Here is a 22,992-nt window from a genome sequence, read left to right on the forward strand (position 1 = left end):
TCACAGGTGCAGCAAAATGCTTGTGTTCTACTTAAGCAATAAGGCCCGAGGGGGTGTGGTATATGGACAATATACCACTGCTAAGGGCTGTTCATAAGCACGACGCAACGCGGAGTGCCTGGATACAGCCCTTAGCAGTGGTATATTGGCCATATACCACAAACCCCCAAGGTGCCTTATTGCTATTATAAACTGGTTACCAATGTAATTGGAGTACTGTTTAGTCATACCTGTGGTATACGGTCTGATATACTATGGCTGTCAGCCAATCAGCATTCAGGGCTCGAACCACCCTGTTTATAATATTCGATAAAGAAGCCAGCTGTAAGTTGTTGGTTCGTGATTTTTAATAACAATTTGGAATCATAGAGAAAGGCTAGATTTGTTCTTTGTTGTCTTAATGTGCTTGATGCTGTTCCCGTATATAATGTGTGTAACCTCATGGTTATACCCTGTGCTCCTCCAGGACTCCCCCATGCACACGGCAGTGTTCTGGGTGGCTGTAGCTGTGCTGCAGCTGGATGAAGTCAACCTGTACTCTGCTGGGACGGCCCTGCTAGAGCAGAACCTACACACTCTGGACAGCCTGCGAGTCTTCAACGACAAGGTAACAGACAGAAAGACACACACAGACACTCACTTTCAGTTCAATTACAAAAATGAATGAAACATTCACATATTGACACTATTTATATGCTGAATATGTGTAAAGTAGCCGCTAAATGACCATATTTATTTGTTTCTACATTTCTCCTCCATCTCCTCCCTCTCCTCCCCCCCATCCTCCTATCAAGAGTCCAGAGGAGGTGTTTATGGAGATCAGGCGTCCTCTGGAGTGGCATTGTAAACAGATGGACCACTTTGTGGGCCTCAACTTCAGCTCCAACTTCAACTTCGCACTGGTGGGACACCTGCTCAAAGGTATGGGAGAGAGCACAGGGCACTTGACTGCATCTCGGCCCTAGCAACTCCCCTTCCTGTGACAGTACTGCATATCATATAAACTGTGGCTTCTCTGTCAATATCGCTTAAGTAAACATTCAGAAAATGTTTGGGTCTAATCTACCTAGATAAAGGATATACGAAAGACATTGGCCTGACTTGCCGAGCCACTGATGAAAATCTGTCTTCCCCACTCAGTCGGAGACTCAAACAGGCTCTATTGACAATGTGTCCTTGTCCTGCAGTGACAAAGAGCTTGGCAGCAGTTGTTGGTGTTTCCACTTGTCTCTGTAGTCTGTACTTGTCACTAGCTGCATTTAATGTTGTGTAGTCTGTAGGCCTTAATGTGTTCTAATGTTAACTGTGTTGAATGAATGTGGCCATGCTAAAATCTACCAAGCTATCAGTGGAGTGGTGTATGGCTATGACTAACGTGAGACTCTGTTTCCCTTCTCCTTTGTGCGTGTGTGTGTGCGTGCGTGTGTGTATGTGTCTATGTGAAGGCTACAGACACCCGTCCCCCACCACGGTGGCTCGGACGGTGCGTATCCTCCACACGCTGCTGGCCCTGGTGGGAAAACACCTCAACTGTGATAAGTTTGAGGTCAACACCCAAAGCGTGGCCTACCTGGCAGGTCAGTTCCAGTCACAGTCCCACACACTGACTCCATTCACCCACACTTTGTGTTGACTCACCAGACCTCCATTTTTTGTCAACTCACTGGATCTGCAATGTGCTTTTTGGATAGCGAGCAGTGCGTTGCTTTAGAAACATGATTTGTAAAACAGATCTGATGGTCTGTCTTGTAGTGCCCCCCATTGTTGGAAAATTCCTTGGTGCCGCTAGGGCAGTTTAGGACTCTGGTGTTAAATTAATTAATTGAGGATTGCAGTTGTTTCCATTGATGTAATGGTTTATTTGTTGAAAGTGTAGTATTGTAATTGTACCTTGTAGTTTATTTGTATTTTTTTTGTTTTATTTGGAATGTTCATTTTAAAATGTTTGTACTCAGGGCACCATTGTGAATGAGACGCTGGTGTCAATTGGGCCACCCTGAATACATAAAAGTACAAATAAAATAAATAACAAAAAACATGTCGAATAAGGAATTGTCGCCTCTATTCATTAATGTTTCTGCAATGATGGGAACATTTCACCCTGCTCTGGTGTGTGTCTGTGTGCAGCCCTGCTCACCGTGTCAGAGGAGGTGCGTAGTCGCTGCAGTCTAAAACACAGGAAGTCTCTGCTGCTGTCTGAGATGGCCATGGAGAACGTTCCCATGGATACCTACTCTCTGCACCACACTGACCCCAGCTGCAGGTGAGGCGCACTCTACATCATACATTTTGAACCGGAATAGGTTTCAACTTTAGCTAAAGACAAAGCCCATTTTCCTTTATCCAAAGTTGCATCAGTCATTTTCTGTAATACCTGTTGTTGGTAAATATCTTTACCATCAAGCTTGAAGAGTTATTTCCTTACCTGTGGCCCCCATCTCCTCCCTTCAGGACACTGAGAGAGTGCCAGCTGTGGGCATCCCCAAAGGTGTCAGAGCGCTATCTGAATGCCTACTACCCCACGGTGGGGCAGATCAGCCCCCGTACACGCAAGTCCATGAGCCTGGACATGGGCCAGGCCTCCCATGCCAACACCAAGAAGCTGCTGGGTAACTATAACATTGCTGCTAAACTACACTGCTAATGTTGTCTAAGTGTTCCGCTTAGCATTGTTTTTATACTGCTGCGCCAGGCAGCATTGACTACAGTGTCAGTTGCGTCTCATGTCCGGCAAGAAATACACAGCTGATGTAAGAGTGCTGTAAGATGGACATCTCATGTCACCACCTTATCCCCTAGACCCTCTCCTCACCCTCTTCAATCATTAGCTCTACACTGTCTGTCTGTGGTGTATTTCTCCAGGCACCAGGAAGAGTTTTGATCACCTGATATCTGACTCCAAAGCACCAAAGAGACCAGAGATGGAATCTGGCGTCACCACCCCGCCTAAGGTGAGGTGCGTGGTGGAGAACGACTATGAGATAGACAGCCAAAGAATGGGCCACTCCCACCTCCGCAAGGTGTCTGTGACAGAGTCCAACGTTCTATTGGACGAGGAGGTGCTGACCGACCCCAAAGTCCAGGCCCTGCTGCTCACTGTCCTGGTGAGAGGATGAACACACACACAAACTCACACCTGGCAAAATAGGATAAACTTATAAAGCGGGTCATAATATAATCAAAACATATGTAACATACGCACTGGACATACAGTACATGTAGCACATACTTGGTGGACCACTAGTTACTGCTAGGGTCCAAGTAGTCATCATGAATGGAATGCACATCGGGAGGCAGCAACAAACAGTGCATTCGGAAAATACCCCTTGGCTTTTTCCACATTTTGTTATGTTACAGCCTTATTCTAAAATGGATTAAATAGTTTTTTCCCCCCTCATCAATCAACAAAATGTGGAAAAGGTCAAGGGGTCTGAATACTTTCCGAATGCACTGTAGCATACAGCTTTCTACTGTATATAACTGGTTCAGTCTGTAAATGTATGCTCTCTGTTTATGTGTCCAAGGCCACCCAGGTCAAGTACACCACAGACGACTTTGACCAGAGGATCCTGTACGAGTATCTAGCTGAAGCTAGCGTCGTCTTCCCAAAGGTCTTTCCCGTCGTGTAAGTAAACATGCCCGAAAATACCAAATACATAGCCTAAGGGCCTGCTTTTCCATAAGCAAATCTAGAGACTGGAGAAAACCTGGGGAAATTATTTGAGTGCTTGAAAGCTGTTTTGGCCCAAGATGGTTGTTTTTTGGGGGGGAGGGAAGACCAATAGGTTTTTTGGAGGGAGGGAAGTCCCAATGATCTTCTGAGGAGAAGAGGCCTGTCCTGCTCCAAATGGATCATGGGAGTTCTAGTGTGGTTTACCTGGCTATATAGATGTACTTTCAATGTGGGCGGCTGTTTGTAGTTATAGTTGAAGTAGCTGTATACAAGCAAAAATGTCACGGGTTCAAAATATAGATTAACTTGAGAACTATCTCGTATGAGGGCTAGTTATTCACCAGTGTGTTTGAGTCCTGTCATGATATATGTTGACAGGGCCACTGGGAAAGTGTGTTGCGTCTGTAATGATTATGGAGCCTACCTACCAAGCTGATGTTTATCTTTGTGTGTCCTCCTCTCCTCAGCCACAACCTTCTGGACTCTAAGATCAACACGCTGCTGTCTATGTGCCAGGATACCAACCTGCTGAACCCAGTGCATGGCATTGTTCAAAGTGTGGTCTACCATGAAGAGTCTCCTCCACAATACCAACCCTCCTATCTACAGAGTATGTACAGTAATCTACAGGCCTGCTCTACCCATCTCTCTCCTCTCTCTCTGTCTCTCAGTTCCCATCTCCTCTACCTCATCTCCCATCATCCATCTCTCTCTGCCCTCTACCTTTCTCTCTCCCTTTCTCTCTCTCTCTCTCTCTCTCTGTCTGTCTCTGTCCCCATCTCCTTCGCTACCTCTCTCATTCTTCATCTCTCTCTGTCTCTCTCTGTCTCGCTCTGTCTGTCTCAGTCCCTATCTCCTCCTCTACATCTCATCTCCCATCCTTCATCTCTCTCTGCCCCCTCCCTTTCTCTCTCGCCCTCTCCCCTGAATGTTATGGAGTGTTTTCTTCTTTAGCAGTATAACTTTGCCAATGATACCTTTCTCCCTCCATTACTTTCTATCTCTCTCTCTCTCTCTCTCTCTCTCTCTCTCTCTCTCTCTCTCTCTCGCTCTCGCTCTCGCTCTCGCTCTCTCTCTCTCGCTCTCGCTCTCGCTCTCTCTCTCTCACACACACACATAGGCTTCGGCTTCAACGGACTTTGGAGGTTTGCCGGACCCTTCTCAAAGGTATGATTCATTGCCCTCATATTTTCCTTTCATTCTCCCCAAGGCAGTGCGGCCGTGCTGGAAGAAATCAGCCCCGGTAAGCAATTACAGCCTTGCCAGGGAGCCGGCCGATTGCCCCAAGATTTATTGGACATCCTTCTCTTTCTCTCTCTCTCTCTCTCTCTCTTTCTCTCTCTCTCTCTCAGAAAATGATGTCATGGCTTTAGAAGCTTCTGATAGGCTAATTTACATAATTTGAGTCAATTGGAGGTGTACCTGTGGATGTATTTCAAGGCCTACCTTCAAACTCAGTGCCTCTTTGCTTGACATCATGGGAAAATCAACAGAAATCAGCCAAGACCTCAGAAAAAAAATGGTAGACCTCCACAAATCTGGTTCATCCTTGGGAGCAATTTCCAAACGCCTGAAGGTACCACGTTCATCTGTACAAACAATAGTACGCAAGTATAAACACCATGGGACCACGCAGCCGTCATACCGCTCAGGAAGGAGACGCGTTCTGTCTCCTAGAGATGAACATACTTTGGTGCGAAAAGTGCAAATCAATCCCAGAACAACAGCAAAGGACCTTGTGAAGATGCTGGAGGAAACCGGTACAAAAGTATCTATATCCACAGTAAAACGAGTCCTAAATCGACATAACCTGAAAGGCCGCTCAGCAAGGAAGAAGCCACTGCTCCAAAACCGCCATAAAAAAGCCAGACTACAGTTTGCAACTGCACATGGGGACAAAGATCGTACTTTTTGGAGAAATGTCCTCTGGTCTGATTAAACAAAAATAGAACTGTTTGGCCATAATGACCATCGTTATGTTTGGAGGACAAAGGGGGTCGCTGTTTTTTAAATTATATGAGAAAAAACTATTCAATTTTATTTGGAACGGCAAGCCAGACAAAATTAAAAGGGCATATTTATATAATGAATATGAATTCGGAGGACAGAAATTATTAAATATTAAAGCATTAGACCTATCACTAAAAGCTTCAGTCATACAAAAGTTATACTTAAATCCGAACTGGTTCTCAAGCAAATTAGTAAGATTGTCTCACCCAATGTTCAAGAAATGCCCTTTTCCCTTTATTCAGATTATAACAGCTCATTTGCAGTTATTTGAAAAGGAAATCATCTCCCAAATATCACTATTTCTAAAACAAGCCATAGAAAGTTGGTTGCAATTTCAATTTAATCCTCCAGAAACGACAGAACAAATAATGCAACAAATATTGTGGTTGAATTCAAATATACTAATTGACAAAAAACATTTATTTTTTGACAGAATGTTTAAAAAATGTATAATCTTCGTAAATGATATCATCGGTAGGACTGGTGGAGTTATGTCGCACATGCAGCTAACAAAAACATATGGAAATGTCTGCTCTACCCAAAATTACAACCAAATAATTGCAGCCTTACCGCAAAAGTGGAAGAGGAAAGTGGAAGGGGGAGAAAGTAAGGAACTTGTCTGTCGGCCTTGCATTAAAGAACATAATTTGGTTAAGGGGAAACTGTGATAAATAAAAAAGTATATCAGTTTCACTTAAGGACCAAAGGATTGACAGCCGTCCCATATAGATTGCAAAATAGTTGGGAAGAGGTCTTTGACGTACCGATCCCATGGCATAGTGTTTATGAACTGACACGCAAAACGACACCGGATTCAAAAATTAGAATCTTTCAATTTCAATTATTATATAAAATTCTTGCTACCAATAGAATGTTATTTATATGGGGGATACAATCTTCCCAGCTCTGCAGAGACAGAATCATTAGATCATTTGTTTTGGTTCTGTCCATTTGTAGCTTGTTTTTGGACACAGGTCCAGGAATGGCTAAAGGATTGCAATATTTACCTGGAGCTAACCTTGCAGATAGCATTACTGGGTGATCTGAAAAGTCATAGTCAATCGATCAATAATATAATAATACTTTTAGCAAAAATGTTTATTTTTAATTCACAATCTGTAGAAGCAATGAGAATAGAAAGGTTCAGAACTTTTGTAAAACATCACAGTACGGTTGAAATATATATGGCAAATAGAAATCCTATATGGATGGTGTTAAGAGATACAGTGGGGGAAAAAAGTATTTAGTCAGCCACCAATTGTGCAAGTTCCCCCACTTAAAAAGATGAGAGAGGCCTGTAATTTTCATCATAGGTACACGTCAACTATGACAGACAAATTGAGGGAAAAAAATCCAGAAAATCACATTGTAGGATTTTTTATGAATTTATTTGCAAATTATGGTGGAAAATAAGTATTTGGTCACCTACAAACAAGCAAGATTTCTGGCTCTCACAGACCTGTAACTTCTTCTTTAAGAGGCTCCTCTGTCCTCCACTCGTTACCTGTATTAATGGCACCTGTTTGAACTTGTTATCAGTATAAAAGACACCTGTCCACAACCTCAAACAGTCACACTCCAAACTCCACTATGGCCAAGACCAAAGAGCTGTCAAAGGACACCAGAAACAAAATTGTAGACCTGCACCAGGCTGGGAAGACTGAATCTGCAATAGGTAAGCAGCTTGGTTTGAAGAAATCAACTGTGGGAGCAATTATTAGGAAATGGAAGACATACAAGACCACTGATAATCTCCCTCGATCTGGGGCTCCACGCAAGATCTCACCCCGTGGGGTCAAAATGATCACAAGAACGGTGAGCAAAAATCCCAGAACCACACGGGGGGACCTAGTGAATGACCTGCAGAGAGCTGGGAACAAAGTAACAAAGCCTACCATCAGTAACACACTACGCCGCCAGGGACTCAAATCCTGCAGTGCCAGACGTGTCCCCCTGCTTAAGCCAGTACATGTCCAGGCCCGTCTGAAGTTTGCTAGAGTGCATTTGGATGATCCAGAAGAGGATTGGGAGAATGTCATATGGTCAGATGAAACCAAAATAGAACTTTTTGGTAAAAACTCAACTCGTCGTGTTTGGAGGACAAAGAATGCTGAGTTGCATCCAAAGAACACCATACCTACTGTGAAGCATGGGGGTTGGAAACATCATGCTTTGGGGCTGTTTTTCTGCAAAGGGACCAGGACGACTGATCCGTGTAAAGGAAAGAATGAATGGGGCCATGTATCGTGAGATTTTGAGTGAAAACCTCCTTCCATCAGCAAGGGCATTGAAGATGAAACGTGGCTGGGTCTTTCAGCATGACAATGATCCCAAACACACCGCCCGGGCAACGAAGGAGTGGCTTCGTAAGAAGCATTTCAAGGTCCTGGAGTGGCCTAGCCAGTCTCCAGATCTCAACCCCATAGAAAATCTTTGGAGGGAGTTGAAAGTCCGTGTTGCCCAGCGACAGCCCCAAAACATCACTGCTCTAGAGGAGATCTGCATGGAGGAATGGGCCAAAATACCAGCAACAGTGTGTGAAAACCTTGTGAAGACTTACAGAAAACGTTTGACCTGTGTCATTGCCAACAAAGGGTATATAACAAAGTATTGAGAAACTTTAGTTATTGACCAAATACTTATTTTCCACCATAATTTGCAAATAAATTCATTAAAAATCCTACAATGTGATTTTCTGGATTTTTTTTCCTCATTTTGTCTGTCATAGTTGACGTGTACCTATGATGAAAATTACAGGCCTCTCTCATCTTTTTAAGTGGGAGAACTTGCACAATTGGTGGCTGACTAAATACTTTTTTTCCCCACTGTAGATGGGAGGTATTGAATAGAGTTGAAGGATGGGGCTAATAACAAATAACAACAAATAATAACAAAGATAGCTAATAATGTAAGCATACTGTGTCCATAATAAGTATATATGTTGTATGTTGGGAGCTTTTGGGAAAGAGCACAGTTAGAAAGATATGGCAAACTGGATGGACATCATGAAAATGATCGGAGAGGTTGAGAGTAGAAGAAGTTCAGGAGCAAAAAAAAAATTTTTATATACAGTGGGGGGAAAAAAGTATGGTATGGTAGGCTTTGTTACTTTGGTCCCAGCTCTCTGCAGGTCATTCACTAGGTCCCCCCGTGTGGTTCTGGGATTTTTGCTCACCGTTCTTGTGATCATTTTGACACCACGGGGAGAGATCTTGCGTGGAGCCCCAGATCGAGGGAGATTATCAGTGGTCTTGTATGTCTTCCATTTCCTAATAATTGCTCCCACAGTTGATTTCTTCAAACCAAGCTGCTTACCTATTGCAGATTCAGTCTTCCCAGCCTGGTGCAGGTCTACAATTTTGTTTCTGGTGTCCTTTGACAGCTCTTTGGTCTTGGCCATAGTGGAGTTTGGAGTGTGACTGTTTGAGGTTGTGGACAGGTGTCTTTTATACTGATAACAAGTTCAAACAGGTGCCATTAATACAGGTAACGAGTGGAGGACAGAGGAGCCTCTTAAAGAATAAGTTACAGGTCTGTGAGAGCCAGAAATCTTGCTTGTTTGTAGGTGACCAAATACTTATTTTCCAACATAATTTGCAAATAATTCATAAAAAATCCTACAATGTGATATTCTGGAGAAAAAAATTCTCAATGTGTCTGTCATAGTTGACGTGTACCTATGATGAAAATTACAGGCCTCTCTCATCTTTTTAAGTGGGAGAACTTGCACAATTGGTGGCTGACTAAATACTTTTTTCCCCATTGTGTGTGTGTATGTATATATATATATAGATAGATAGATAGATAGATAGATAGATAGATAGATAGATATATATATATATATATATATATATATATATATATATATATATATATATATATATATATATATATATATATATATATATATATATATATATATACAGTGAGGGAAAAAAGTATTTGATCCCCTGCTGATTTTGTACATTTGCCCACTGACAAAGACATGATCAGTCTATAGTTTTAATGGTAGGTTTATTTGAACAGTGAGAGACAGAATAACAACTAAATAAATCCAGAAGAACGCATGTCAAAAATGTTATAAATTGATTTGCATTTTAATGAGGGAAATAAGTATTTGACCCCTCTACAAAACATGACTTAGTACTTGGTGGCAAAACCCTTGTTGGCAATCACAGAGGTCAGACGTTTCTTGTAGTTGGCCACCAGGTTTGCACACATCTCAGGAGGGATTATGTCCCACTCCTCTTTGCAGATCTTCTCCAAGTCATTCAGTTTTCGAGGCTGACGTTTGGCAACTCGAACCTTCAGCTCCCTCCACAGATTTTCTATGGGATTAAGGTCTGGAGACTGGCTAGGCCACTCCAGGACCTTAGTGTGCTTCTTCTTGAGCCACTCCTTTGTTGCCTTGGCCGTGTGTTTTGGGTCATTGTCATGCTGGAATACCCATCCACGACCCATTTTCATTGCCCTGGCTGAGGGAAGGAGGTTCTCAACCAAGATTTGACGGTACGTGGCCCCGTCCATCGTCCCTTTGATGCGGTGAAGCATAATGTTTCCAAAGCATAATGTTTCCACCTCCATGTTTGACGGTGTGGATGGTGTTCTTGGGGTCATAGGCAGCATTCCTCCTCCTCCAAACACGGCGAGTTGAGTTGATGCCAAAGAGCTCGATTTTGGTCTCATCTGACCACAACACTTTCACCCAGTTCTCCTCTGAATCATTCAGATGTTCATTGGCAAACTTCTGACGGGCCTGTATATGTGCTTTCTTGATCAGGGGGACCTTGCAGCTGCTGCAGGATTTCAGTCCTTCACGGCGTAGTGTGTTACCAATTGTTTTCTTGGTGACTATGGTCCCAGCTGCCTTGAGATCATTGACAAGATCCTCCCGTGTAGTTCTGGGCTGATTCCTCACCGTTCTCATGATCATTGCAACTCCACCAGGTGAGATCTTGCATGGAGCCCCAGGCCGAGGGAGATTGACAGTTATTTTGTGTTTCTTCCATTTGCTAATAATCCCACCAACTGTTGTCACCTTCTCACCAAGCTGCTTGGCGATGGTCTTGTAGCCCATTCCAGCCTTGTGTAGGTCTACAATCTTGTCCCAGACATCCTTGGAGAGCTCTTTGGTCTTGGCCATGGTGGAGAGTTTGGAATCTGATTGATTGATTGCTTCTGTGGACAGGTGTCTTTTATACAGGTAAAAAGCTGAGATTAGGAGCACTCCCTTTAAGAGTGTGCTCCTAATCTCAGCTCGTTACCTGTATAAAAGACACCTGGGAGCCAGAAATCTTTCTGATTGAGAGGGGGTCAAATACTTATTTCCCTCATTAAAATGCAAATCTATTTATAACGTTTTTGACATGCGTTTTTCTGGATTTTTTTGTTGTTATTCTGTCTCTCACTGTTCAAATAAACCTACCATTAAAATTATAGACTGATAATTTATTTGTCAGTGGGCAAACGTACAAAATCAGCAGGGGAGTGCTGTGTATATACAGTGGGGAGATCAAGTATTTGATACACTGCCGATTTTGCAGGTTTTCCTACATACACAGCATGTAGAGGTCTGTAATTGTTATCATAGGTACACTTCAACTGTGAGAGACGGAATCTAAAACAAAAATCCAGAAAATCACATTGTGTGATTTTTAAGTAATTAATTTGCATTTTATTGCATGACATAAGTATTTGATACATCAGAAAAGCAGAACTTAATATTTGGTACAGAAACCTTTGTTTGCAATTACAGAGATCATACGTTTCCTGTAGGTCTTGACCAGGTTTGCACACACTGCAACAGGGATTTTGGCCCACTCCTCCATACAGACCTTCTCCAGATCCTTCAGGTTTCGGCGCTGTCGCTGGGCAATATGGACTTTCAGCTCCCTCCAAAGATTTTCTATTGGGTTCAGGTCTGGAGACTGGCTAGGCCACTCCAGGACCTTGAGATGCTTTTTACGGAGCCACTCCTTAGTTGCCCTGGCTGTGTGTTTCGGGTCGTTGTCATGCTGGAAGACCCAGCCACGACCCATCTTCAATGCTCTTACTGAGGGAAGGAGGTTGTTGGCCAAGATCTTGTGATACATGGCCCCATCCATCCTCCCCTCAATACGGTGCAGTCGTCCTGTCCCCTTTGCAGAAAAGCATCCCCAAAGAATGATGTTTCCACCTCCATGCTTCACGGATGGGATGGTGTTCTTGGGGTTGTACTCATCCTTCTTCTTCCTCCAAACACGGCGAGTGGAGTTTAAACCAAAAAGCTCTATTTTTGTCTCATCAGACCACATGACCTTCTCCCATTCCTCCTCTGGATCATCCAGATGGTCATTGGCAAACTTCAGACGGGCCTGGACATGCGCTGGCTTGAGCAGGGGGACCTTGCGTGCGCTGCAGGATTTTAATCCATGACGGCGTAGTGTGTTACTAAGGGTTTTCTTTGAGACTGTGGTCCCAGCTCTCTTCAGGTCATTGACCAGGTCCTGCCGTGTAGTTCTGGGCTGATCCCTCACCTTCCTCATGATCATTGATGCCCCACGAGGTGAGATCTTGCATGGAGCCCCAGACCGAGGGTGATTGACCGTCATCTTGAACTTCTTCCATTTTCTAATAATTGCGCCAACAGTTTTTGCCTTCTCACCAAGCTGCTTGCCTATTGTCCTGTAGCCCATCCCAGCCTTGTGCAGGTCTACAATTTTTTCCTGATGTCCTTACACAGCTCTCTGGTCTTGGCCATTGTGGAGATGTTGGAGTCTGTTTGATTGAGTGTGTGGACAGGTGTCTTTTATACAGGTAATGAGTTCAAACAGGTGCAGTTAATACAGGTAATGAGTGGAGAACAGGAGGGCTTCTTAAAGAAAAACTAACAGGTCTTTGAGAGCCGGAATTCTTACTGGTTGGTAGGTGATCAAATACTTATGTCATGCAATAAAATGCAAATTAATTACTTAAAAATCATACAATGTGATTTTCTGGATTTTTGTTTTAGATTCCGTCTCTCACAGTTGAAGTGTACCTATGATAAAAATTACAGACCTCTACATGCTTTGTAAGTAGGAAAACCTGCAAAATCGGCAGTGTATCAAATACTTGTTCTCCCCACTGTATATATATATATATATATATATATATATATATATATTGTGATGTCACGAGAGGCTGTGTCCTGGAGGGACGTTACATCCCCCTGAGGTGGCTGCAAACCCAGACAGCTATGGCTCCATCTGCTGGTATGGTCGGGAACTCCACCCCTCTATGGCCAATCTTCCCACGCAGCTGAAACAAATGAGGAGCTGATGAGCTGAAGGTTTGGGAAGGGAAGAGACACACTGAGGGAGTGTGTGGGGGGTGAAGAGACAGTCTCCAAGCTGGGCTCTCTGGAGGACAAGAGTGCTGCACGTCCACTTCCATGAGGAATATAAGGATTTGGAGATACTTACCTTTGGGAAATACTCACCTTTGGATATATGCACCTGTGGAAATACGTGTGGGACATTTGGAAGGACGTTTTGCTGGGTTGGCCACTAGCTGCAACGTGGAATACAGTAAGACTGGGGAAAAGTTATTTGAGCGAGGGAGAGTTATGATTTTGGATGTGGAAGAGACATCCCTGAACTGTTAACCCTTAAAGAGCCACCAGAGAACAGAATTGTGTTATACTTTCGTTAGTTTCCCAAGACCTTTAATAAAATCCTTGTTTTGGTTGAACCTGGTCTCCTTGCACTACTTGAGCAATCCCGCTGAAAGCTGTGTAGCCTCTCGTGACATCACAATATATATATAATAGAATTATTGTAAAATTAACTGTGTCCATGAGGTGTAGATAGTAAGTATAGACCGGAAGTAGAGGCCTGGGCATTGTTGTTCACTAATTTACTCCAAGTAGGGAAAGGATGGCGGGGTTGAAAAGTAATAAAGGGGAGTATATATATAAAAAACATGGGGGATTGGAAGTGATGCAGACAATACATTGATAGAAGATACAATCTATCTGCAATATTAAGCTGATCCACCCCCCCCCAAAAAAATGTAATACAAAATAAAAAAGGGGGTCGCTGTTACGAGAATTTCTATCCCAATGTTTCAAAAATGAACTTATTACTCAGTCTGTATCCCAGAGGTTGTAAATCTCTAATAATCAGACCAAGCATCCCAGCATACAATCATCAGGCATTATTCATGAGAACGTTCTAAAACAAAATGGTCGTACAATATTTTTATATCCACACGTCAGAGGAAAAATCCCACCCCTCTTTAGGCGGGCTGTAGTTTTCCACTGGAAAACTGCTCTCCTGACCATCAGGTCACACACACACACACACACACAATATCCTGCAAGCCTTTCACTCCCCTTTCCTTGTGTGTTTTGGGATTAGTCATACATTATTAGTTTAGATGAGGGTGTGACATTGTAGTCATATCTCACTCACACATTCCTTTATCAGTCGCTTGCAAGCCGAAGAACACCATCTCATACGTGAAGCACGGGTGTGGCAGCATCATGCTGTGGGGGTGCTTTGCTGCAGGAGGGACTGGTGCACTTCACAAAATAGATGGCATCATGAGGAAGGACAATTATGTGGATATATTGAAGCAACATCTCAAAACATCAGTCAGGAAGTTAAAGCTTGGTTGGAAATGGGTCTTCCAAATAGACAACGACCCCAAGCATACTTCCAAAGTTGTGGCAAAATGGCTTAAGAACAACAAAGTCAAGGTATTGGAGTGGCCATCGCAAAGCCCTGACCTCAATCCTATAGAACATTTGTGGGCAGAACTGAAAAAGTGTGTGTGAGCTAGGAGGCCTACAAACCTGACTCAGTTACACCAGCTCTGTCAGGAGGAATGGGCCAAAATTCACCCAACTTATTGTGGGAAGCTTGTGGAAGGCTACCCAAAAACGTTTGACCCAAGTTAAACAATTTAAAGGCAATGCTACCAAATACTAATTGAGTGTATGTAAACTTCTGACCCACTGGGAATGTGATGAAATAAATACAAGCTGAAATAAATCATTCTCTCTTCTGACGTTTCACATTCTTAAAATCAAGTGGTGATCCTAACTGACCTAAGACAGGGAATTTTTACTAGGATTAAATATCAGGATTGATGAAAAACTGAGTTTAAATGTATTTGGCTAAGGTGTATGTAAACTTCTGACTTCAACTGTATATATGAATACATGTTGATTGTAAATCACTTTGGATCAAAACGTCTGCTAAATGACTGTGTATTATATCTAATGTGTATTATATAAAATGCAGAACTGTTCGGTCACTGCCTATTTTTACTCCTCAGAGGGCATAATACTATGGCTGGGAATTGCCAGGGACTTCACGATACGATATTATCACGATACTTAGGTGCCGATATGATATGTATTGTGATTTTCACTATTCTATATGTATTGTGATTCTCACTATTCTATATGTATTGTGATTCAATACTGTGATTTTATTGCGATTCGATGTTCCTAACATACAGTATTGCTCACCATATGTCTGCTGCAGAAATATCCCGATATGTAGCTGTATCGATCCCCCCCTTCCCCATCACTACAGGATACGTGTCCCTTTGAAGCTTGTAGGTGCTCTTAGACTCTCTGTTTTCACTGTGTACCCATTATCCCTCGCTTCAACAAACAAAAGGTGCCATTTGCCATCTGTTTGTTTGGGGGAATGTCAGTCAGGAAACAATGTATTAAAGCCTTGCCAAAGGCTGAGGATCAATGTCTCCTGTGATTTAGCTCAAGGAGATATTAGACTGTTAGACTGTGATATTTGTTGGCCCATGTTCCCCTCACACTCTCTCTCTTTCTTGTTTTTATTTTGTTCTCTATTCCACCGCCCTATACCCACCCCCCTATACCCACCCCCCTATACCCACCCCCCTATACCCACCCCCCTATACCCACCGCCCTATACCCACCGCCCCTATACCCACCGCCCTATACCCACCCCCTATACCCACCCCCCTATACCCACCCCCCTATACCCACCCCCCTATACCCACCGCCCTATACCCACCGCCCTATACCCACCGCCCTATACCCACCCCCCTATACCCACCGCCCTATACCCACCCCCCTATACCCACCCCCTATACCCACCCCCCTATACCCACCGCCCCTATACCCACCCCCTATACCCACCCCCTATACCCACCCCCTATACCCACCGCCCTATACCCACCCCCCTATAACCACCCCCCTATACCCACCGCCCTATACCCACCGCCCTATACCCACCGCCGTATACCCACCCCCCTATACCCACCCCCCTATACCCACCCCCTTATACCCACCCCCTATACCCACCCCCTATACCCACCCCCTATACCCACCCCCTATACCCACCGCCCTATACCCACCGCCCTATACCCACCCCCTATACCCACCCCCCTATATCCACCCCCCTATACCCACCCCCCTATACCCACCCCCCTATACCCACCGCCCTATACCCACCGCCCTATACCCACCGCCCTACCTGACATCTCCTTTTCTGCCTCTTTCTCCCTTTCTACATCTATTCCCTCCTCCTCCTCTCTCCATCCCATGTCTAACCATCAGCAAACTCAGATCCCAGACTACGCTGAGCTGATTGTGAAGTTCCTGGAGGCCTTGATTGACCGCTACCTGCCTGGTACAGAGGAGGAGAGGAGCGAGGAGCAGCTCCGTACCCCCACCTCCCCCTACCCCCCTGTCACCCAGAGCCAGCTCAGCATCACCGCTAACCTCAACCTCTCCAACTCCATGACCTCCCTGGCCACCTCGCAGCACTCCCCAGGTTAGCATAGTATACACGCGTGGACACAATCTTTATTGATCCACCCTGGGAGTAGCACATGGTCAACTGCAGACCAGTGCCCCTAGAGCACACACAGACACACACACCCCATTTATACATACAGGCCGACACACAAATACACCACTAACATCCTACTTATGATACAGGTTGAGTCCTACTGATGTAAGGTGTTGTGTTAAGTATCTAGAGGCAAGCGAAGTGTCTGTGGGTGCTGTTGCTGTGGGTTATTTCTAGGTCTACCGCTTGCATTCTCTGTGTCGAATCTGTCACTTGTGCTGATACCTCTTCTCACAATATGATGCTGCTGCTGTGCACTAAAGATATCACATGTTGCAAGATGTCAGAAAAGCACTGCAAGATTTTAACTATTGCCAAAAACAACTAAATGACTTGGACAAATGCTGAAATATAGTGTTTGAAATATGCAGGGGGAGGAAAGGCAGGGGTACCTAGTTAACACCATCAAACATCTCAGACATTTTGTTTCTATGTTGCATGTGTCTACTGTCTGTCGTGCTTTCTTTCTTGCTCTCAGCAATGAACTCTAATCCCCTCGCTCTCTTTCTGGGTCTGGTCTGTGTGTAACATCCCCATCATGCTCTACTCGATGTGGTGTGGTGGTGTAGTCTATAGACGGTCCCCAACTCTGTCCCATCCCAAGCCGTCGGACGAGACGACGCCAACGAAAACATCTGGTACAAATCACAACCATAGAGCCTCCCTGGGCCGCTAACGCTAGCCCCAGCCCGAGCCTATAGTTTGCATACTGTGGTAACTCTCATCACTTGACCATTTCTGTCTGCTGTTCTCACTATGCTAGCTGCTAGCTTTTAGAATCACCTAGCTAATACCAGTGTTTTTGTTATTACTTCTAGAATAAATTGATTGTATTATTAGTGCTATGTATCAGTACTATATTGCTGAAGTAGATGTAATATATTGTTAGCCTTTCCACAGAAAAATATACATTTCATTCTTAGTAGCCTTTCATACAGTTATTCATGCCATTAAAACACCACCAGGTATTGTCTTTGCGTTACACTCTGTTTCTGGTTTCTTTTCAACTGTCTGTATCTGAAAACCATTTAATCTGAAAACCACCTCATTGAAGTGTCTTAATTCCTTCATGTCAATGCTAAAGATCCATCTTGCCGTCTGTTGTTAATTTTTTCATTCAGTGTATTTGACTCATTATCTTCCTGTTTTTGTTCTGTTACCCTTGTTTTAATGTGTTTCTCAACTTTCTCCTCAGTTGCTGTGGTCATTCATTCTTGTTTCTCTCCCTCTGTCTCTTTCTTTCTCTCTCTCTGTAAAGCCTCTCTGCCTTTCTCTAAGTCAGCTGTTTTTGCGCCACACCTCCTCCTCCCAGGTACTCTTCCTCTTTGACCTTGTGACCCCAAAGGTCAAGCAACCTCATCCCCCTCAGTAAAAAACACCAAAATAACTAATCCAATGTGAAAAGTGAGTGTGAGAAACCCACTAACTGTATCCAGTGCCAGAATAGCAACTTAAAATCTGCCACCCACTGCCACACAAAGAGTAATCAGTTAGTAATATTGTTGTTTGTGCTGGTGTAGTTGTAAGAAACTAATAAGGGGCTGGGGGCAGAATCCCTATTCAATAATAAAAGGCTGTTTTAGAGGGTAACTTGTGCTCTCTGTCTGACAATGTAGTGGAGCCTGGAGATGTTGAGTTCATTCAGGGTGAGAATATGCCTTAAGTTTTATACCAAAGCTATGGCAAAGCGCCATCTGCTGTTCAACAGTGGTATTGAATCTGAGTCACTGAGAATGACTCTCTCCCCTCCCTTCTCGTCTTCCCTCTCTATTCTCTTCTTCCCTCTGTCCAGGCGTGGATAAGGAGAATGTGCAGCTCTCCCCCAGCGCGGCGCTCTCCACCAGTGGACGGATCCGCCATGGCTCTGCTAGTCAGGTGCAGAAACAGCGCAGCGCGGGCAGCTTCAAAAGGCCTAGCATCAAGAAGATAGTATGAGACAAAGAGATAGAAAGAGATGGAGAGAACAATAGCTATCCAAAGGCCCCTCCTTGCCCACCGTGCCACACACCTTGCTGCACTCCTCTTTTTACCCTTCATTTTGTTCTGTGATGGATGGTCAAGTCAACCTGAGGATCAGGGTTGTATTGGAGAAGTAGCTGCGTTTGTCTCTGTGTTCCTTTGGTTGTCAGGCATCTGGAGTATTGCAACATGAGAGATGACTTCGGATGGATGAAGTTGTTATTTCCATTCAGAAATGTGGTCCAGGATTTTTTAAATGTATTTTTGGCCATTAAAAGGACTGAAACTGTCAAGGTGACTGAAATAAGATGAACGAAATAAGCCATTCAGTAATCATCTTGATTTTGTTTTGCTCTTTGTCTGTTGAATTCTCAAAGAATCCAGATATCAGTTACATATATAACGTATTCAGTGTAAGAACTGGACAACATGATGTTTGGTGACTGCTGCATAGGTGACATAGGAAGATGACTGGGCGAATCAATGTGGTCCACCCGGCATAGATGTTGGACCATTATGACATCGTGCCCAGGAGGGAAAGAACGGAGGGATTTTGAACCTGTATAATGAAGGACAGGCTCTTGCCTCAGCTTCAACCCCACAGTCTACTCCAAACCAACCCTACTACCGCCTTCACACCGCATCCTCACAGCAAGGCTGCAACAGCCAGTCGCCACTTCCATCTATGCCGGGTGAACCAAATGGCCAAACAACAGATGGATAGTCATGTTGTTAGCAAAACCTTCAAACCACAGTCTTAAAACCTGGATTTGGATGCACATTGTCATTTTGATTCTTCCCAGTTGTGTACATATTTATGTATATAGATGTATAGAAAGGATATATAACTATTCCTAATAATAATAATAATAATTGGGTTGTTGTTTTATCCATGGTGTGCCTTCGTCAGGGTTTTCCGATGTGTATAATTGTGTCAAATAAAGTGAAGCCTTGCTTGGGAAAATAACAGTTACTAATTATATAGAGACTTATGTTCACTCTACGTGAATGCTCTTTAGAGCTGCATTGTTAACTGTATGTCATGATCGTCAAGTATACAATCACCAATAATACCCTGCTGCCTGAAAGTATTTAACCTGTACAGATAGACAGTCTTTACTAAATATTGAAGCTATTCTTTTTTAAACATTTGCCATGCATGAATATGAATTTCAAGACACTAGATAGAACTGCGCAAACTTGTAAATATTGAAAGCCTTTATTTTATTGATTTTTATAATTGTTTCTCTATATTGCATTTGGATTGGTTTACAGTTCCAACCGTGACTAGGAAAATTAAGTAATATGCCCCAAAAATGCCAAAACCCATCAGTAATAGCAACTACGTGGATACTTAAATTGACATGATATAGATCCAAATATTGCTATTGATCACACCTGTCTAAGATGATGTGTGATACTGAATTGATCATATTGAAGTTCTGGTTTAATAAGATGTCAATACATTCTCCTGATTTCCTGTTCACACACAGAGGTGTCTCTTTCTCTAGTTGAATGAAGTCTACCTATGAATGACGTCCTATGTCCAAATGAAAGGTGAGGGAAATGAGGGCGGCCATGACTTTGTTGTATGAAGGAGTCATTCACTCCCTTCCCCTTGCTCTTGATCCTAACCTTTCCATTTGTGCATATCAGTAAGGTTAGAAGCTATATGCTGGAAGCCCCACCATTACACTGTTATACCATCAAGATTCCTGACCCTTGGGATCTGCAGACATGGAAGGGTTGGGGAGGGGGAGGGAACGGCTGTTACTTAACAGTCATTGGGACATGACCTCAATCCCAGACGCCCTTGCAGCAGATCCAGGGGCACTGCACCAAAGACTAGCTTGCACTATGGGAAAGGTTAATGATGATATCCATTCATTCAAAACATGTTTTTAGAAATGATGCTTTTAATGATTACTTTTGTGTGTGTGTGAGAGAGAGAATGTTGTTTTCCTTGGAGGATCTTTAGTATTTGGTTTTCCACTCCACTACATGTTGTGTTTAAATGTCATTGTGACAAATTAATGTCCCAACATGGCACTCTGCAGCTTCCACAGCATCATCCTCTCACAGGAAAGGGCCCAATCCTAATTTGAGATTAGTGCACGCAAATCTCCCATAAATATCAATGCAAGGTGCTTTAGACGAAAGTGCCAGTTGGCTTTCTTCTAGGTTGTTTTACCTCTAATACCTGAGTCCCTGTATACCACTCCAGAAAGGCACTTAACCCTAATTGCTTCTGTAAGTCGCTCTGGATAAGAGCGTCTGCTAAATGACTAAAATGTAAATGTATACCTGAGTCCCTGTGTACCACTGCAGAAAAGATTGGACACAGTTAAATGTATGTGTGCATCGTTCTAATTTAAGTTATTGATCCATACATTTGGCAAAATTTGTTTCCAGCCTTTTCTGTGGAATAGCATTAGTTGTACTTGTGTTGGTATTTTTTGATATATCAAATTTCCCCTGAATATATTTATGAAGGAAGCAAGTGTAGTTTACTATCATGGAAACCGTTTCAATTGAATAAAGGAGTGAATGAGGAAAGGAAAGGAAGAGACAGGTCTTCAAGTGTTATTGACTATATTTGTAAAGGGAAAACTGAAATATATATCAGAACTTAACAAGGGTACCAAACGCTATTTACACAATTAGATATCAAGGAAACCAAATATATATATATATATATATAGATAGATACATACATACATACATACAGTGGGGGGGAAAGTATTTAGTCAGCCACCAATTGTGCAAGTTCTCCCACTTAAAAAGATGAGAGGCCTGTAATTTTCATCATAGGTACACGTCAACTATGACAGACAAAATGAGGAAAAAAAACCAGATAATCACATTGTAGGATTTTTTATGAATTTATTTGCAAATTATGGTGGAAAATAAGTATTTGGTCATTAACTAAAGTTTCTCAATACTTTGTTATATACCCTTTGTTGGCAATGACACAGGTCAAACGTTTTCTGTAAGTCTTCACAAGGTTTTCACACACTGTTGCTGGTATTTTGGCCCATTCCTCCATGCAGATCTCCTCTAGAGCAGTGATGTTTTGGGGCTGTCGCTGGGCAACACAGACTTTCAACTCCCTCCAAAGATTTTCTATGGGGTTGAGATCTGGAGACTGGCTAGGCCACTCCAGGACCTTGAAATTCTTCTTACGAAGCCACTCCTTCGTTGCCCGGGCGGTGTGTTTGGGATCATTGTCATGCTGAAAGACCCAGCCACGTTTCATCTTCAATGCCCTTGCTGATGGAAGGAGGTTTTCACTCAAAATCTCACGATACATGGCCCCATTCATTCTTTCCTTTACACGGATCAGTCGTCCTGGTCCCTTTGCAGAAAAACAGCCCCAAAGCATGATGTTTCCAACCCCCATGCTTTTGGATGCAACTCAGCATTCTTTGTCCTCCAAACACGACGAGTTGAGTTTTTACCAAAAAGTTCTATTTTGGTTTCATCTGACCATATGACATTCTCCCAATCCTCTTCTGGATCATCCAAATGCACTCTAGCAAAGTTCAGACGGGCCTGGACATGTACTGGCTTAAGCAGGGGGACACGTCTGGCACTGCAGGATTTGAGTCCCTGGCGGCGTAGTGTGTTACTGATGGTAGGCTTTGTTACTTTGGTGTCCCAGCTCTCTGCAGGGCATTCACTAGGTCCCCCCGTGTGGTTCTGGGATTTTTGCTCACCGTTCTTGTGATCATTTTGACCCCACGGGGTGAGATCTTGCATGGAGCCCCAGATCGAGGGAGATTATCAGTGGTCTTGTATGTCTTCCATTTCCTAATAATTGCTCCCACAGTTGATTTCTTCAAACCAAGCTGCTTACCTATTGCAGATTCAGTCTTCCCAGCCTGGTGCAGGTCTACAATTTTGTTTCTGGTGTCCTTTGACAGCTCTTTGGTCTTGGCCATAGTGGAGTTTGGAGTGTGACTGTTTGAGGTTGTGGACAGGTGTCTTTTATACTGATAACAAGTTCAAACAGGTGCCATTAATACAGGTAACGAGTGGAGGACAGAGGAGCCTCTTAAAGAAGAAGTTACAGGTCTGTGAGAGCCAGAAATCTTGCTTGTTTGTAGGTGACCAAATACTTATTTTCCACCATAATTTGCAAATAAATTCATTAAAAATCCTACAATGTGATTTTCTGGATTTTTCTTTTCTCAATTTGTCTGTCATAGTTGAGGTGTACCTATGATGAAAATTACAGGCCTCTCTCATCTTTTTAAGTGGGAGAACTTGCACAATTGGTGGCTGACTAAATACTTTTTTCCCCACTGTATATAAAATATTGTTTTTGAATCCCTGTGACCACTAAGATTAGACAACTGTCAGGGCAAATAGCTTGGGTGAGTTCAACAGAGTAACCGTCAGAAGAACATGTCAGTTTTCCGTAGTCGCCTCCAGGATCTAGATTGGGCCCTTGGTGTCCATCGGGATGACAAGGACATATAT

At 43.3% G+C, this 22,992-nt stretch overlaps 1 protein-coding gene across 1 annotated transcript in view; it reads left to right on the plus strand.

Moving 5' to 3' along the window:
- Window positions 1-21,257, plus strand: part of LOC121567742 (neurofibromin-like) — a 97,331-nt gene extending 76,074 nt beyond the window's left edge. The window contains exons 45-57 of the mRNA XM_045218749.1: window positions 467-607; window positions 795-921; window positions 1,446-1,577; window positions 2,128-2,263; window positions 2,452-2,609; window positions 2,863-3,104; window positions 3,525-3,625; window positions 4,141-4,283; window positions 4,794-4,840; window positions 16,257-16,473; window positions 17,810-17,863; window positions 18,168-18,197; window positions 18,344-21,257. Coding sequence (XP_045074684.1) covers window positions 467-607; window positions 795-921; window positions 1,446-1,577; window positions 2,128-2,263; window positions 2,452-2,609; window positions 2,863-3,104; window positions 3,525-3,625; window positions 4,141-4,283; window positions 4,794-4,840; window positions 16,257-16,473; window positions 17,810-17,863; window positions 18,168-18,197; window positions 18,344-18,486 — 1,671 coding nt within the window. The 3' untranslated portion in view covers window positions 18,487-21,257. The remainder of the gene's footprint in view (window positions 1-466; window positions 608-794; window positions 922-1,445; window positions 1,578-2,127; window positions 2,264-2,451; window positions 2,610-2,862; window positions 3,105-3,524; window positions 3,626-4,140; window positions 4,284-4,793; window positions 4,841-16,256; window positions 16,474-17,809; window positions 17,864-18,167; window positions 18,198-18,343) is intronic.
- Window positions 21,258-22,992: the final 1,735 nt, after the last annotated feature.

Source organism: Coregonus clupeaformis, chromosome 6 (genome assembly GCF_020615455.1).
Source record: "Coregonus clupeaformis isolate EN_2021a chromosome 6, ASM2061545v1, whole genome shotgun sequence".
Classification (NCBI taxonomy): Eukaryota; Metazoa; Chordata; class Actinopteri; order Salmoniformes; family Salmonidae; genus Coregonus; species Coregonus clupeaformis.